Raw genomic sequence first — 17,609 nt, 5'->3', positions numbered from 1 at the left:
TGCTATACTGAATTTTCATTGAGTCCTATCTCAGTTTTGAAAATCGTAATACAGATAGTCCAAGACTTACAATAGTTCATTTAGTGACCATTCAAAGTTACAATGGCACTGGAAAAAGTGACTTATGACCGTTTTTCACGATTATGACCACTGCAATATACCCATAGTCATGTGACCAAAATTCAGACACTTGGCAACTGAGTCATATTTATGATGGTCACAGTGTCCTGGGGTCATGTGATCCCCTTTTGAGAACTTCTGGCAAGCAAAGTCAATGGGGGACCCAGACTCACTTAACAACCATGTTACTAATTTAACAACTGCAGTGATTCACTTAACAACGGTGGCATGTAAAGTCGTAAAATGGGCCAAAATTCACTTAACAAATGTTTCACTTAGCAACAAATATTTTGGGCTCAATTGTGGTCATAAGTCAAGGATTAGCTGTACTGAGATCCTGTCAAAAGTAAATTAAAAACTCTTTGGGGTCCTTGGTTGTCTTCTTCCAGACAATGCATTACCCAACTATATAACCTCACCAGGCCTTTTTCCACATCAAGCAATGAAAAATAGGCTCTGCCTTTTAGTTTTAAAATGGTACTTGCCACTTTAATATGTGCAATTCCTCAACTTTTTGTAAAGCACTTGCTAAAGTGAGGATGAATACCATGCCGTATTTCAGAGGTCCCCAATTCCTGGTCTATGGACCGGTACCGGGCCACAGCATACCAGCAACTGGTCTGCACAAACAAGCAAAGCCCCATCTGTAGGATGCAGGCAGCACACAAAACCACGCAGTCTCCGGTCTATGGGAAAAACTTTCTCCACGGAACCGGTCCCTGGTGCCCAAAAGGTTGGGGATCTCTACCCTATTTTAAAAGGGACGCGGTGGCTCAGTGGGTTAGGACGCTGAGCTTGTCGATCAGAAGGTCGGCAGTTTGGCGGGTCGAATCCCGAGTGCCGCATAACAGAGTGAGCACCTATTACTCGTCCCAGCTTCTGCCAACCTAGCAGTTCGAAAGCACGTAAGAATGCAAGTAGAAAAATAGGGACCACTACGGTGGGAAGGTAACAGCGTTCTGTGCGCCTTTGGCATCTAGTCATGCCGGCCACATGACCACGGAGACGTCCTCGGACAAGCGCTGGCTCTTCGGCTTGAGATGAGCACCGGCCCCTAGAGTCAGAAATGACTAGCACGCATGTGCGGGGGAACCTTTACCTTTACCTACCCTATTCTACATTTAAAGGGTGTATAACAAATGAAGAACCTGTTAAAACAAAGTCTGTAAAGCAGAAATGGTTATTGAAGATCATTGCTAACAGGCCCAGTGTTCACTTCCAAAGGGTTAACCTACCAAATCCTAACTCAGTTGCTCCCTTTCTATGCTTCAGTCTTTAGTTTCCAGTCCAAGGAAATCAACTGAATGCTGCAAACCATGCTTACGTATTTTTAATCACTCTAGCAACTACGTTCTAAATGGATGAAGCTGGTATATTCAGCTCCACAGTGGGTATGGCTGTGGAAAATGGAAAATGCCTTTGCACATTTGGTGTTTAATCCTTTAGAAATCTATTATTAAGGTTCTGTATTTAAACAGTGCTTATGATCTAAGACTGTGAAGCTGCTTTCCAAAAAGACTCTAATTATTGCAACTAGACAGGTTTTTAAAAAATACACTCGGGACATTGAAATGAGGAGAAACAACATGATGCATACAAAGCAATAAGCTGGATAGGCTTGTGCCATAGACAAACAACTGATCAAAACAAGCTTCATATTTACGGTATGACTCTCCAATACTGCAGAACACCAAGAAACAATGCCTAATTAGATCTACTAAAAATGCATAAATTATAGTTTTCAGACGAATCAGGGATTTCACCTTTACTTTTAATTGACACTAATATTTAAAATAGATAGTATATACACCTTTGATATAATTTGATGTAATTTCTACTTTGATGAGATGTGCATTTCCTAAAAGCACCCTAAAATTAGCTTTTAATGCTTCTTTTTACAGCAAAGTTGCCTATTTATTCTTAATCAGAGTATTAATGGTATTTATGACATAGCTAGATTAAAGCCTTTGGGAAGTCTAATGGTTGATGTTGCCACTGATTTATTATGTGCTATCAAGTTGGTGTTAACAGCCATATATAGCGGATGCTAGGATGTTTTGACCCCAAGTTGTGAAGACAGAATTAGAATGGGAACAAAGAACATAAAAAAATACGAACACGAGAAAGCTCTTCAGTGAAAGATGAAATGAATAGACTACATACTGACAATTTAGGCATCAGTGAATTGAAATGATCTGAAATTAGACACTTTTAATCAGAAGTTCATACTATTTATTACTGAGGATGCCAAAAGCAAAAAAGGAACTATATTACTTTCAAAGTCACGAAGAAGGACACAGCAAAGACATTACCTAAGTACAGTGCAGTCAATAACCAAACAATATCAACTGGATTTGCAGACAGTCCTTTATAATGAGAATTATTCATGTTATGCTCAAACAACTGACATGAAGAAGAGATTGATACCTTTTATTATTAAGATCAATCTCAAATTGATAGAACATGCAAGCAAAAATATGATGTTTGTGGTTGAAAACTGGAATGCCAAAGTAAGGAAAGAAGGAAGGAAGAAAATGTAGTTGAAGTATTTGGCCTAGGAAACAGAAATTAAATGGGGGAAAGCTTCTGCCAAGCAGTGATTTCCTCAGTGCTAACACAAGTCTTCAAACAACAAAAGATATCATCAAATGAAATACACAGAAGTCAAAGTTGATTGTATTATTGGTACAAGGAAGTGGAAAGATCAATTAGAGTGTCAAAGTTGTGCTCAGTGAGTGTCCTACTGTGGAACACATTACAATCTGCTCATGTGTAAGTTCCAAGCCAAGTCAAGCTAAAGTGGAAGAACAAAGCAAACCAGTTTCTCTGATGTGATCTTGAGCATATGATGACAATTTCAAAAACACTGGGAATTGTTTTAAAGGCTGGGACTTTCAGGACAGCAAGAAAATCAAAGACATTATTGACGATCAATTGAAAAGCCAAACATCAAGAAACAGAAGAAAGCAAATTTTATGTTAGAAGAGACAGTGGAAACAGACAGTGAGAGTAGCTAAAGCCAAGAAAGACAGAGCTCAGAAAGGAACTTGTGATACTCTAGAGATGTAGGGGGTCCCAAAGAGACAGATTATTTAAATTATAAAAATTTAAATTATTTAACAACCCATGATCCTCTCTAAATGACAGCAATGGGCAGTGCTGGGATTGCCATCACTAAACAATGCAGCGCTACGACCTCACTCTTTGCTATCACATTGCTTCATGAGGGAAGACAGCGTAAGCATCCTAAGATGAACTCAGAGCCAAGGAGCTATTGCAAGAAAGTATATACTTTCTATAGAAAGTTAACCTGAGATTCTAAAGCAGAAAGCATAATATGCTTAGTGAATAATGTTTTCAAGGAGAACACAGCTTATCCACAAAGAAGCTCCTTTAAAAACAGAGTTATAAAAGCAACTATTTGCTTTATTCAGCATAAGCAAATTTATGGTCAGAGGTTGCAGATTGTATGAAAAACATAAATAAATACTGGTTTTGAATTCACAGTAGAATTCAGTTAACCATGTCTGGATTTTTATTGAAAAATGTCAGCTTTGAGAGAAAAGATGTCTGGTTGAAGGAGAACCTTATCTCTGATAAGAAGGTATAGACCAGGGGTAGGCAACTTTGGCTCTTTTATGACTTGTGGACTTCAACTCCCAGAATTCCTGAGCCAGCCATGCTGAGAGGAAAGGGAGAGGTTTCCAAGCTAAGCCATGCTGGCTCAGGAATTCTGGGAGTTGAAGTCCACGAGTCATAAAAGAGCCAAGGTTGCCTACCCCTGGTATAGACGATACAGAACTAATCTATTCGATATACTAAAATCACTGTCTCAAGCCATTCAGTTTTCAGCAATAGAAGCTCTAAATGTCAAGCTGCCAGGGACCGCAGGAGAGCTGCAGTAAAGTCACCAATTCTCCACCATAAGAATAGGAACAAGTTATAGACATTAAACATAAATCTCTTGACAAAAAAAAATGTTGGAAGTTTCTGAAGTGAAAGAGTAATTATGGGTTTCCCTGAATTCAGAATCCAAAAACCAATTCCCAATCTCATTTCAATAATATATAAATTTGGCATTCTATCTGGGTTTCTTTTCATATAATTTGGAACAAATCAGACTTGATGCCACTGGATCCCGTCATGATGCAATAAGCGATCAGATTTGTCCTGACTCCTTTGTTTACCTTGGTAACAGGATTCCTACTAAAAACCCCTCAGCTGGTAAATTGGACCTTACCCAGATTTGTATGCAAATGAAAGAAGATATAAACAAATGGTTTTGTATCATCTGATTAGAGTAGAGAGGAAAGGAAGAGACCATCTCACTAATCAAACTTTCTGGAATTTTTTATCAGATAGATAGAAGCAGCAATGAGTGCCAGAGTGTTCCAACAACTTTTTGCAGTCTGCCACAGGAATAAATCAGAAGACAGAGGAGTTTTGATGGTTTGCCTATGAGGCTGAGGAATTTTAGCTGTTCGCAGTAGCTGCTTTGCATACAGCTATAGATACAGAAAAGGGAGAGCTTCCAAAAGAGATGTGCTTATAGGTTTTGTTGTGATTCAGGGTCAGCCTGTGAGTTCGGCAGTTGGGTCGGACGACTCAGAGGAGGAGGGGGGTGTTGAAGACCTTGCTGAGGGGGTTGAAGATCTTGCTGATGATAGCCCCCAGCAAGGCCCCTCTCATCTGGTCACGACGCAGACCCAGCTGTGTGAGCCTGACAGCGTGGATGAAGATGACCCACAGCTGGCCCTGTTCAAGGACGCCCGACGCAGGAGGCAGTCAGTCAGGAGTAAACAGAGGGAGGCAATGGGGCACCTCGGAAGGAGGCACAGAGAGGCCACGCCTTGAACTGTATTTAAGGGGAATGTGTGGGAGGGCTGGTTTGCTGAAGGCAACCGCTTGGATTGTTCCTGCGTCTTAGCTCGTGTTTTATGGTTGGTGTCTTGTCTTGCTCTTGTTTTATGTGAATAAATTTGGCAGGCTTTATTCCAGCCTCTTGCCGTTTGTAAAGGGGTCGTCCCTGCTTTTGCTGCAGGGCCGGTAGCAGGCTGGTACAGAACAGGTTTTTTTTTTTTTTTTTAAATGACTGAAGTATTGTTCTAGAATTCTTTGGAGCACAGTTTTGGTCAAGTAGTGTTAGAGTCTGTAAACAAGTTTTGCAATACATGGGGAAAAGAACTAGGTATCGGAGATATGTCCAATGGAAGCAAGCTTAAAGTGAAGAACAAGGAACACCAGAGAGAAACCACAGAATCTTCTGGGCCTAAGGGACGAGACCTAAGCACCACCACCAAGAACAAACAGTTGCGTGGAGTAAATATTGCCAGGCCTATAGTACAAGTTATATTCTTAGATTTGCTCAATATCAAAGCTTCAGTAAATGGTACTGGCTGACAAACAACATATGTAACATGAGAAAGAGAATAAGATGAAGATGGCGAAGTCCCAAAGGAAATGGAATGGACTAGAGCCACAGAGATCACACCAATAAAAGTAGTCACAGGGAGTGCTTGACATACGACTGCAATTGGGCCCAAAATTTATGTTACTATGCAAGACAGTTGTTAAGTGAGTTTTGCCCCATATTACAACCTTTCTTGCCACAGTTGTTAAGTGAATCACTACAGTTGTTAAGTTAGTAACACAGTTGTTAAGTGAATCTGGCTTCCCCATTGACTTTGCCTGTCAAAAGGTCGCAAAAAATGATCACATGACCCCGGGAACACTGCAAACCATCATAAATATGAGTCAGTTGCCCAGCGTCTGAATTCTGATCATGGGACCATGGAGATGCTGCAACAGATGGAAATGCAAAAAACAGTCATAAGTCACTTTTTCAGTGCCCTTGTTACTTCGAACAGTCACTAAATGAACTGTTGTAAATCAAGGACTACCTGTATACAGATGGTGTAGTGAATAGTTCCAGTTTAAAAGTAAAAAAAAATTTATCACGTCTACTTCAGAAAAAAAATTTCTTCCCCATCTCTAAACATTAGGGACGGGAGAAGAAAGCGGCCTGATCATTCTAGATCCAGCATCTCTTACATTATTCTGTCAATTAAAGTAACCAACAGATAGCAGAAACAGAATTAATAGACTACCACAAATAGACATATAAGATGTAAGCCTGCTTTGAAAGAGAGTTGCTTGTGTGGCAATAGTGATGGCAGCCTGCTTCAATAAGGAGCAGTTTTAGGCATGTTCAAATCAAGAAACAGAAACAGATGAAGAAGCAGACTGGCACAGCAAGTCCCAAGAGTAAGTAGCACCACGAAAGGTGTTTGTTTCATCAGTGACTTTGCTCAGGTAAAGCTGGCTCATGTTGTGATTCAGGGTCAGCCTGTGGGTTCGGCAGTTGGGTCGGACGACTCAGAGGAGGAGGAGGAGGGTGTTGAAGAGCTTGCTGAGGGGGTTGGACAGCTTGCTGAGAGCCCCCAGCCAGGCCCCTCTCATCTGGTCATGACGCAGACCCAGCTGTGTGAGCCTGACAGCGTGGATGAAGATGACCCACAGCTGGCCCTGTTCAAGGACGCCCGATGCAGGAGGCAGTCAATCAGGAGTAAACAGAGGAAGGCAATGGGGCTCCTCGGAAGGAGGCAGAGAGAAGCCACGCCCTGAACTGTATTTAAGGGGGAATGCGTGGGAGGGCTGGTTTGCTGAAGGCAACCGCTTGAAAAGCTCCTGTTTCTTGGTTTGTGTCTTGTTCTATTTGTTTTTGTAGCAATAAATTTGGCAGGCGTAATTCCAGCCTCTTGCCTTCTTGTAAAAGGGGTTGTCCCTGCCTTTTCTGCAGGGCCGGTAGCAGGCTGGTACAGAACAGCTCAGGTGGTAGAATCTCCAAGGCTTATGACAACTTATGGCAAATATGGACCTGACCCAAGTAATCAAGAGACTCACACATATGGATGGAGGGACATGGAGATTTGTTTGTTTTTTTTTTGTCTTGAGGCAGCTGCAATATGGTGTGGGAGTGGAGGATATTACCATCAGTCCTTTGCCATGGTCAGATCACATTCCGATTGCCTTTCGACCCAAAGGTGCTTTTTCAGGAGGCAACTGGACTTTCTTGTTTTTCTCTGAAGATGTTTTTGCTTCTCATCCCAGAAGCTTCTTCAGCTTTGACTGGATGGTGGGGAATGGAACCATCCAGTCAGAGCTGAAGAAGCTTCTTGGATGAGAAGCGAAAACATCTTCAGAGAAAAATAAGAAAGTCCGGTTGCCTCCTGAAAAAGCACCTTTGGGACAACCCCAAAGGATGACTGGTGAATCTCCATTGACATATCATCTTTTGACTAACTTCTTCCTACCATAAAGAGGTATGGAGGACACATTAGATTGGTTTGCCACTATCTAACTAATATTACAGAGAAAACTGGGTTTTTTCCCCCTAAGGATCTGATTGGTGGTTTGAGAGAGGCCTTGGTCACTGCTTGGAACGGGCATGTTTTGGTTTGGATTGCTCCTATGTAGCTTCTCACTGTGAACCAATTCCAAGATGCATCCTGGTTTTCCAAGAAATTGTGAAAGATGAAACAGCATAAGAGATGCGTAGAGTACCATTAGAAGGTTTAGAGTGAACCCAATCACATATGAATAAAAGCCCATACTAGGAATCACATTTGTAGTGATAAAGATAGCAAAATAGGATTATTTCTCAGCTCTTATCAGTCTACAGATAGCTGTACTCTTTAAAATGCTTCATTTCCCACTCTGGGGAGATGGCCCTTTAGACAGCTACTATAAGAAATACCGTATATACTTGAGTATAAGCCGAATTTTTCAGCCCACTTTTTGGGCTGAAAAATTCCACTTCGGCTTATACTCCAGTCAACAAAAAAACTTACCGAGGACTTGTGCGCGGCCGAGGCTTTGGTGCTTCTGGGATCGCGCGCACCTCTCCCAAGCCACCGCCGTCCGGAGACCTGCCGAAGTTTGGGGAGGTTTGGGGAGGTGCGCGCGCACCTCCCCAAACCTCCCCAAACGTCGGCAGGTCTCCGGACCTCCGCGCCCTGCCTGCCTGCTTCTTTCCGCAGCCCAAACCTCCCCAAACGTCGGCAGGTCTCCGGACCTCCGCGCCCTGCCTGCCTGCTTCTTTCCGCTGCGGAAAGAAGCAGGCAGGCAGGGCGCGGAGGTCCGGAGACCTGCCGACGTTTGGGGAGGTGCGCGCGCACCTCCCCAAACCTCCCCAAACTTCGGCAGGTCTCCGGACGGCGGCGGCTTGGGAGAAGTGCGCGCGATCCTGGAAGCACCGAAGCCTCGGCCGCGCGCAAGTCCTCGGTAAGCTCCGGGCGGTCACTTGCTTCGCGTCTCCTGAGGGAAGGGGGGGCGACTGGAGCGGGCGTGTTTCCTCGCCTGCTGGGCGCCGCGATTTGCCCGGGGAACGCGCGGGCCCCGAATGGCAGCGTGGAGCGAGGAAGCGGACAACCAGGGCTTCCCCGAGAGCCGCGGCCACACAGGGTATTCCTGTGTATTCAGGCTTGCAAAATGGCGGATCGAGCCTCTGCTGGCGGCAGAGGCTTGCAGAGCGCGGATCCAGCCTCCGCCGGCGGCGGAGGCTTGCAGAACGGCGGATCGGCTTATACTCGAGTCAATAACTTTTTTCAGTTTTTTGGGGTGAAATTGGGGGTCTCGGCTTATACTCGAGTCGGCTTATACTCAAGTATATACGGTATTCTGATTCTTCTCCTTTTTCAGTATTTGGGTTCAGCAGAGATCTAGGCAGAGACCCCCCTCCCCAATATGTGGGATTCACCTGTTCTTGGCAGTCTTACCTCTTCTACTCTCTCCCCTGCCCCCGCCCCGAGATTTAGATATGCCTTTAAAACCTGGTTAGAATAGGAAATGGGCTTCTTGTGGGTTATTTGATTTGTGACACAGTAGTTGTTTTTCTCCAGATATTATTTTTGTGTAGATTGTTTTACTTTAAATTTTGTATGTTTTATGCTGCACAGTTGTAATGGAATTGGGCAATCTATAAACAGAATAAGATGTAGTGCACTGGAAATCTCAGAGGTTTGAAAGCATGCTATGAAATGCATCCAGATCCAGTCCTCCAAAACTCTCCCTCCCCCCTCGATGATATGCAACATTTTCTGAATATTTTTATAATATTTCTTAAAAAGCTGTTGTTGGCAGCAATGACTTTCCCCCAACCCGAGAGAAACAAACCAAGATTTCTTTTAAAAAAATAAACTATACTGTTATGTGCCTTACAGTAATCTGTACTGAATTCTCACATTCAGTCACATTGGATACACAGGAGCTTCTTCTAGGACACCAATAACATTTCCATTTAGCTGAGAGGCAACTGATACACCTGAAATATATAAAAGAAACTACATTTACTAAGTATTTGTTGTTATTTGCGAAGTTGTTTCTGACCTATCATGACCCCATGGACAACGTTCCTCTAGGCCAGGGGTCAGCAACCTGAAACAGTGAAAGAGCCACTCGGAACCGGTTCCCTCACAAAAGGAAAAACTGGGAGCCGCAAAAAAATGTGTGCACATGCGCATACATGCGTGCATGCGCAGAACAGGGTTTGACTGAAGAGTGGAGCCAAGGCAAGATATGCACCTACCCTGCATATTTGAATTGATTGGTTGAACTTTTTTAGTCCCGTTTTTTTTTTTTTTGGACTGCACATGGCAGAGGACTGGGAGCCGCAGGAGATGGCTGAAAGAGCCGCATGCGGCTCCGGAGCCGCGGGTTGCAAACCTGTGCTCCAGGCCTTCCTGTCCTCTACCATCTTCTGGAGTCCATTTAGGCTCATGCCTACTGCTTCAGTGACTCCATCCAGTCACCTCATTTTCTGTTGTCCCCTTCTATTGTTATCACATATATATTGTTGTTGTTGGTTGTGGTGGTGGTTTTATTTTAAGCAGGAAGAGAAATCATAAATTATGTAGTCCATAATAGTACATATTCAATATGAAATTATTGTAGAGAGGGATTTCTGAATTGTGAATTGCACTTTTCAGATATTTATGATCAACTTAAATGCAGCAAAAAAGATCACATGTGAAAAATAGCATGTTTGCAGTTATACTCATCTAATTTTTAATTCTGAAGAATATTATTTCAGTAATTTCAGTATTAGCCCATGCAAATAAATTATTCTTTTAGAATAGATGTAATCTATTTATTATGCAGCCCTGTTGCTGCTCCGTTGTTACTTTTTTCCTCATTTTTGCTTACTACTGTAAACAGCTAGTTCAGTTTAGGAATGAGAATGTTTTTGGTTAATTCAATAAGTTATAGTTAAACTTGGTTTAACACAATGTATTAACATAATTGGCATCCTACCTTGGGATTGGCAGGCCATTTTGTGAAAATATTTGCTCGTTCTTGACTCAGAATTTTTAAAATTATACTGAAGCGATTGTCTTTCAATGCACCTTAGATTGCATTTGCTACTATCTATAACTCCTAACAACCCGAAATAAATTGCTTTAAAAAGATAGCAAGAAAAATCATGTGAAACTAGCTTCTGTCATACTACTATTAATAACTGATGGAATTAAAAGTAAGCCAAGCGCAATATCCAACTTTATCTACATATAAATTAAACAATCTCGAAAATGTAGTCGTTTGTTCGTTAGGCAAAGCTTTCTGAGGGTTAACTCTAAAGCTTTCAGTCAAGAATATTATCATGGGAGAATGGGAAAGAAAAAAATTTCCCCAAACCATCAACACATCCAGATGGCCTGAAATGCTCTAAAAATGCAGCCTCTGCAATTCTTGGCAGGTTATACCATCTTTCTTGCCAATCCTGCCCGGCATCCAAAATACCTTGTAGATAACAAAGTGATTCTAGCTTAGCAAATCTACAACAAGGTTTTCCAACCGTTTGGTGCTGTGTCCACTTAAAAAAATAAATGTGTTTCTGCTTCTGCCATCTCCCACCTGACAATAAAACTAAAAATTTCACTGGAATTAGCATTGGGGGGGAAAAGATTTTAGTAATAATTTTATCTATTTATCAAATAAAACAGTGATAGCTGTTTTACAAAAGCTTTACAAACTTTATAACTTTACAAAAAACAACAACAAAAAACCCTTCCTGTTCCAACAAACTAGAAACTGACACATTTAAATTGTACTTCTTTAAATTAGAAAGATGCCCTTGCTTATTTTTGTATGGTTCCTAGTTTTCATTCCTGAGACAGCCACTCATAATTTTCATTCCACATTTATTTTTCATCAATATTTGCTTATTCTTTATGGAATTATATCCTGTCTCATACAGACTTCAATATATTTGTAGACTTCTCATATTTGTTTGTTTGTATCCTGCCTTTATTATTTTTACATGTAACTCAAGGCAGCAAACATATCTGGTACACTTTCCTCCTATTTTCTCCACTATAACAACCCTTTGAGGTGAGCTGAGAGAAAGTGACTGGCCCAAGGTCACCCAGCTGGCTTTCATGGCTAAGGAGGGGTTAGAACTCACAGTCTCCTACTTTCTAAACTGATGCCTTAATTACTAGACCAGGCATGTCAAACTCGCGACATCATGTGACGTCACGTGACATATCACGACTTTTTCCCCATTGCCGGCAATGGGGTGGATACGGTTTCAGTATGATGCATCCGGCCCGTGGGCCAGCGGTTTGATATGCCTGCACTAGACCAAACTGGATCTCTTAAATCTTTCTACTAATTTTGTACCCTGCTCCAAAATTCAGGGAGGGGGAAAATTTTTGTCGAGAATTTTATATTCAAAGAGCTGTCAACAGAGATGTGTCGGAGAATTGCCTTTCCTCTTTAGCAGCAAGCATACTAGTAATTGCTTTAACATTTGTTAAATTTACAGGAAAAAACTCTGAGCTACACAAGCATATACACTTCTTCAGACACTTCAAAGACTACAAATACAGTGTTACGTGCCTTGCTGGCACCGATGCTGCAGAGACATATGAATATTTATGGCAGAAGACAAATGCAATTATTTGTGTTCCATGTCAATGAACCGCCAATATCCAATAACAGTTTGTCGTGATCGATAGTTTTCAGCTGCAATAGTTCACAAAAATGTGGGGGTGGCCCACAGTACTAACTGCATAAAAACTCCATGACAATTAATCAAGGCAAGTTAAAATGTTTCCTGAAATTTTGGATGCAGCAGATATTTATGGATGCATTGAGTATTTTGTAAAAGTGCTATAACAAACAATATTCCAATTCCCAGGGAGTTACAACCCTACATTTTGAAACCCTCTTTCTAAAAAATTTAAAATGTTAAATGTGTAGTATTTTGGACTATCTATTTTACAATATTTCCCCCTGCTTAAATTGAAACCACCAGCAAAGATACAGGGATTTCCTACCACTGAATTCTGATGCAAACCAAAGCTAAGCAACCTGCCTTTCTCTATAATTTACAGACCATAAGATCACTTACGCTGTCTTTGGATAAATATTTCCAGTTCTCTTGCAATCATAGATGGTGAAATTGGCCCACACAATGTTTTTTCCGTTGACCTGTACTGCAGTTTGAATAATTACATGATCTGAAACAAACAATCCCCAAAAAAGCAAGTCACAAGGGAACTCTTTTCATAGTTTACTTTCAAGACAACATGAATGTCTGAAAAAAGAAAAAAAATCAAAACTGTTGTTTACTCAAGAGATGAAGTTTCTCAAGAGTTCAACTTCTCCAAACACTCCCAAGATTATTTTGTTACATTACAAATGCAAATTAATATATGAAACAGAAAAAGCTGGCAATATGTATTTTGTGAATGATTATGTATTATGAATGTAAATTATCTGTGTGAGGATTTTTGTTAGTAAAATAACAAAGTAAAAATATTTTTTTTAAAAAATGTTTGTTTTAAATATTGAGAAACTGATATGTCAATCAGAATCGATAGAAAAATATATTTACATTTTTAAATTTTGGAATGGAGCTTGTAACTAAAATGCATTAAAAATATCCCTTTTTGGATGGGATAAAATTAAGATTCAATTTTTTTTGAAAATGAACCAAATGGAGTTGACATAATCATTCGTCCTTTATTTTGAAGCAATTTTTCATGTACCATTATTTAACCATAAATTCAATAGTTTGAAGAGTCAGTATTTGTTTTGGCAAGACTCCTGAACTATATCCAAGATAAACGGATTCAAACTTTATAAATAGATTTATTCAGTATTGTTATGACCATGACAAATTACTTTCACTAAACAAAGTGAAGCAAATAATCAAACGGTGATTTGAAACTGGTAATTTAACTTTCAGACTGAAAAACTGTATATTCCAGTAACATTAATGAATGAGACAGCCATATGACAAATGCTCAATACTGCAGGTAAGGTTTTTTTTTTACATGACTCAATATATATACCGGTATATATATTTTCAGGAAACTGGCCTTGGCGAAGGTATATGGGGACAGTTAGCAAAACATGATTTAAGGAAGAGACCTTTAGAAAGAAACTTAAACTAGCTATGTCTTAACTCTCTTTGGTACAGGTGGCCCACAACTTACAATCATTGATTTAGAACCGTTTGAAGTTACAACAGCATTGAAAAAAATAGACTTATGACTGTTTTTCACACCGTTGCAGCATCCCCATGGTCGCATGATCATAATTTAGAAGATGCTTTGTCAAGCTGCATGTATTTATGAGTTGCAGTATCCTGGGGAGATATGATCACCTTTTGCAACCTTCTGACAAGCAAAGCCAATGGGGAAGCCAGATTCACTTAGCAACCATGTTACTAACGTAACAACTGCAGTGATTCAAGAACTGTGGCAAAAAGGTGGTAAAATGGGACAAAACTCTCTTGCTTAGCAACAGAAATTTTGGGCTCAATTTAAGTTGAGGACTACCTGGATAAGAGGGAGGGAACAAAATACTGTCAGAGTTTCAAGATTCTCTTACTATGTCCTGCATCAATTAAAAAGAGTTCCATTAATTTTGTGGAGTCTTTTTTCCTGATTTGGTCTAGTTTGAAGGGATGACACCATGCCAAATATCCTGCAGATGTATGTCATGTCTTATGTAAACTGACACCTACGTTATACTCCGTGTTGAGGCATTTTGCAGTTGATGCTATCACATCTGGAAAGCACCTGGGCTGGGGAAGACTTGTGTTAATTTCTGATCAGAAGGAAAATCGAACATAGAGTGATAATTGGCCATAATAATAGCCTGTTCAGAAGAGACTACTATCTCTTTTAAAATTTATGGCATCATTCCCTCACTCAAAGAAGCCTGAACTTTTTTTTTTTAATGAATTCACTCAAAGCAAGAGACCATGAGTTCAAATCCTTCCTTAGCTGTGAAAGCGAACTGGGTGATTCTGGGCCAGTCACTCTTTCAGCCCAACCTTGCTCACAGGATTACTGTTGTGCTGAAAATAGGAGGAGGAAGGTGTATTGGATATGTTTGCTGCCTTGGGTTCTTTGTAACAATAATAAAGGTGGGATACAAATAAATAAAATAAAAATAAGAATAAATTCACCACTACCTATATTCATTCTCTCATTCCTTTTCCAACAGCTTCTCAGCCCCACCAGGTAGACCAGACCAGGAATCAACTCCACAGAATACTTTTGTTGAATGTGACTATAAAAATAGAATTTTACAAGTCTACTTGTGATATACCCCTCCCTCCATGATTATGTGAATTATTGGAATGACTGCGTGAGATGAGTGTGGCATTATCAACTCAATAACAAAAGCAAAACTACAACTTTTCTTGTAGTTCCTGCCCATTTATAATTGTATTATTAGCGATTTTTAATGAGATTTTCTCTTAAATTCAATTTATACCATTTTGGATGACAAAGGAATAAAAAATCTTTGTGCATACATGTGTTTTAATTATTAAAAGGAATGAATTAAAGTTTTTTAAAAATTTGTCTTTGCTTCTAGTTCACAATACATCTTGTGCTTTTATAAGGAATTTTAATTACTATCGATACCTAGAATATTTTTTCCCCCACAGAATTTCTTAGGGCAGAACTCAGGATTGGCCTAAAAATCTATATACCAGCAAATGCATTCCAACAAACCCAAGTTTTCAGAAATTCATCACTGATCTAATGAAACACGTCTCAACTGTCGGAACATTACCTGAATAAATGCAAATACTAAATACAAATTAAAATTAAGAAAGTTTAATTCAATTAAGAAAATTAAGAAAGCCATCTTTAACATCATTATCACATCATCATCACTATTTAAAGCATTATTGTTCATACATACCTTGATTTAATGGAAAGGCTGGATAGCTCTCTCTGGGAAGAAAACTGCAGTAAATTACTTGGTTGTGAGATTGGGGATGAATTCTAGCAGTAGTTTGGATATTATTTCCATAATTGCAAGCTATTTCCATTCCGTTCATATTGGGAATGTTCCCATTTATTTGGATTATCATACCCTAAAAGTGAACAACAAAATGTTATCATTCTAATAATTAACAAAAATTAAATTACATTGACAAACAGGTTTTGAAAATACTGTATTTTTAAATTAAATGTTTGGAGCAAAGCTGCTGCTCCTTTGAGTAAAAATAACAAGTGCAGCTGAACATTCAGAGATTGTGTTGGTAAAATTACAAGATGCCTTCTATGTGTCAACACTTGCCCAGTGGAACAATATCCTCTGCAGAGATGTAGAGGGCTCTGACCCTGGCAACCTTTCACAAGGCTGTTTCACTACGCTGCTGATGTGACTTTTTATGAGTGGGATTTATTGTTTACCTTGGGTGACATGGAATCATTGTTTATAGCTGTTGTTGTAATCCTTGTACACTGCCGGGAGTTACTGTTACAGTATGAGATGGGGGGGCATATAAATTATTTAAATATTGTTCATAATGCTTTACAGTCAGTTCCCCTTGCTTAAGAGAATCTGTTCACAGATACTGTAATTCCTACTTGATGTACCTTATTTTCGTTCTCGATATTTATTTCTGAAGGCATTGTTGTCATTGAAGGGCATTGTTGTACTCCCTCATTGGCACTGATCCAGAAATAGGACTCTTCCGAATGGGCACATTCATGCTGTAGTGAACACCTAAAATAAGTAGAACATTTATGACATCAGACCTTTAGAAGAAAACCAATTATTAATTTTCTTGAAAAACTATCTTCATGTTTGTCATTTCACTAAGTATGATAGCCATTATCTTAAAATGTTAACCTTATAATCAAAACACAAGAGATATGATTAGGAATGATTCATAAATTTTTCCATTGTTTGCCTCCTGTTTATCTTGATTATTATTATTTTTTGACATCTAAGGTTGTCAGGCATGAACAACCAGACCCACACATGCATAGTTCAAGCTAACTACCTTACTTTTTTTCTGCCTATAATACAAGAATTGCTCCAGACTGGCAGCCTTCCCTTGGGAACAAACAGATAAAGCCCCAAGGAGCTTAGAGGGGTCAGTCTTTTGTGGTTGCGCAGTGACTCCAGGCTAACTCCACCCTTGAGCTCTCCTCCCTCCCTGGCTGGGTGCTTCCCAACAAAGATAGAGGAAAAAAATGGCTGTTAAATCCATGGAAATAAAGTGGTCAGCTTTTGAACTTTGCTGACTTAATAGAATACCAGGTAGTTGTTCAATGTTTTCTCTCAATTTCATATGGTTTCTTTCTTTCTTTTTTTAATGTATTTTTATTGGTTTTTATAAGGGTGGGGAGGAAAATGAAGGGATAGGGCGTGGGGTTGGGATAGTGAGAAAGTTGGGGGAGAGGTTGGGGTTTCCCCCAATTACATTCAATATTTAGCAAATACCATATTGTCTGGGTTGATATATATCAATAGAAGTAGTAAGAGTAATGATTGATAGCAATAATAGATATAGCAAATTATAGTAAACAATGTTAAATTTTCAATCTATAATATTTTTCTTAGTAGAATAAGGTCAAAAATAAGCATCACATTCCTTTCCCTCTAATTCGTTTGTCTAGCCATTGATAAAATTTATTCCAGGTTCTATAGTAGACTAAATGCTCTTTTTCTTTAATCTCTAAAGTTAATCAATCCATTTCTGCACAGTCTAATATTTTCAGTTGGTAAACTCTCATTTTTCCAGTATTGGGCATACATAATTCTCGCTGCTGTTAATACATGTAATATTAAATACCCAGTCTCTTTATCATTATTGGGATCTATCATTCGTTTTATTTCTGTTTACCCTAGACCAGGCATGTCAAACTCGTGATGTCACGTGACGTCGCGTGACATATTATGACTTTTCCCCATTGCTGGCAATGGGGTGGGTGCAGTTTCGGGATGGTGCATCCGGCCCATGGGCTGGCAGTTTGACATGCCTGCCCTAGACTCTCTTAAAATATTCTTCAAAAACATAAATTTGATTGTTGTGGCTTTGTCCTGTTTCCTACAAAGACTTTTGACTAGTCCAAAATATGCATACTTCCCATGACTTCTTATGCTAAGAGCATCTTTAAAACAATAGTTTGACTTATCATATCACATTTGAACTAAAAAAGCAAATG

General features: G+C 39.7%; 1 protein-coding gene across 1 annotated transcript in view; it reads right to left on the bottom strand.

Annotated features, from left to right (window-relative positions):
• The window catches only part of PLXND1 (plexin D1), a gene marked incomplete at its 5' end in the record, with an annotated part of 188,054 nt that overhangs the window by 110,461 nt on the left and 59,984 nt on the right, over positions 1 to 17,609 (bottom strand). Inside the window, 4 exons of the mRNA XM_081319699.1 lie at positions 9,340 to 9,442; positions 12,533 to 12,641; positions 15,349 to 15,523; positions 16,032 to 16,161. Of these exons, the coding sequence (XP_081175825.1) occupies positions 9,340 to 9,442; positions 12,533 to 12,641; positions 15,349 to 15,523; positions 16,032 to 16,161 (517 nt within the window). The remainder of the gene's footprint in view (positions 1 to 9,339; positions 9,443 to 12,532; positions 12,642 to 15,348; positions 15,524 to 16,031; positions 16,162 to 17,609) is intronic.

This window comes from Vipera berus (assembly GCF_964194415.1).
Source record: "Vipera berus genome assembly, chromosome: 2".
Classification (NCBI taxonomy): Eukaryota; Metazoa; Chordata; class Lepidosauria; order Squamata; family Viperidae; genus Vipera; species Vipera berus.
The sequence above is the reverse complement of the archived record's forward strand: the minus strand, read 5'-3'. Positions and strand labels throughout refer to the sequence as shown.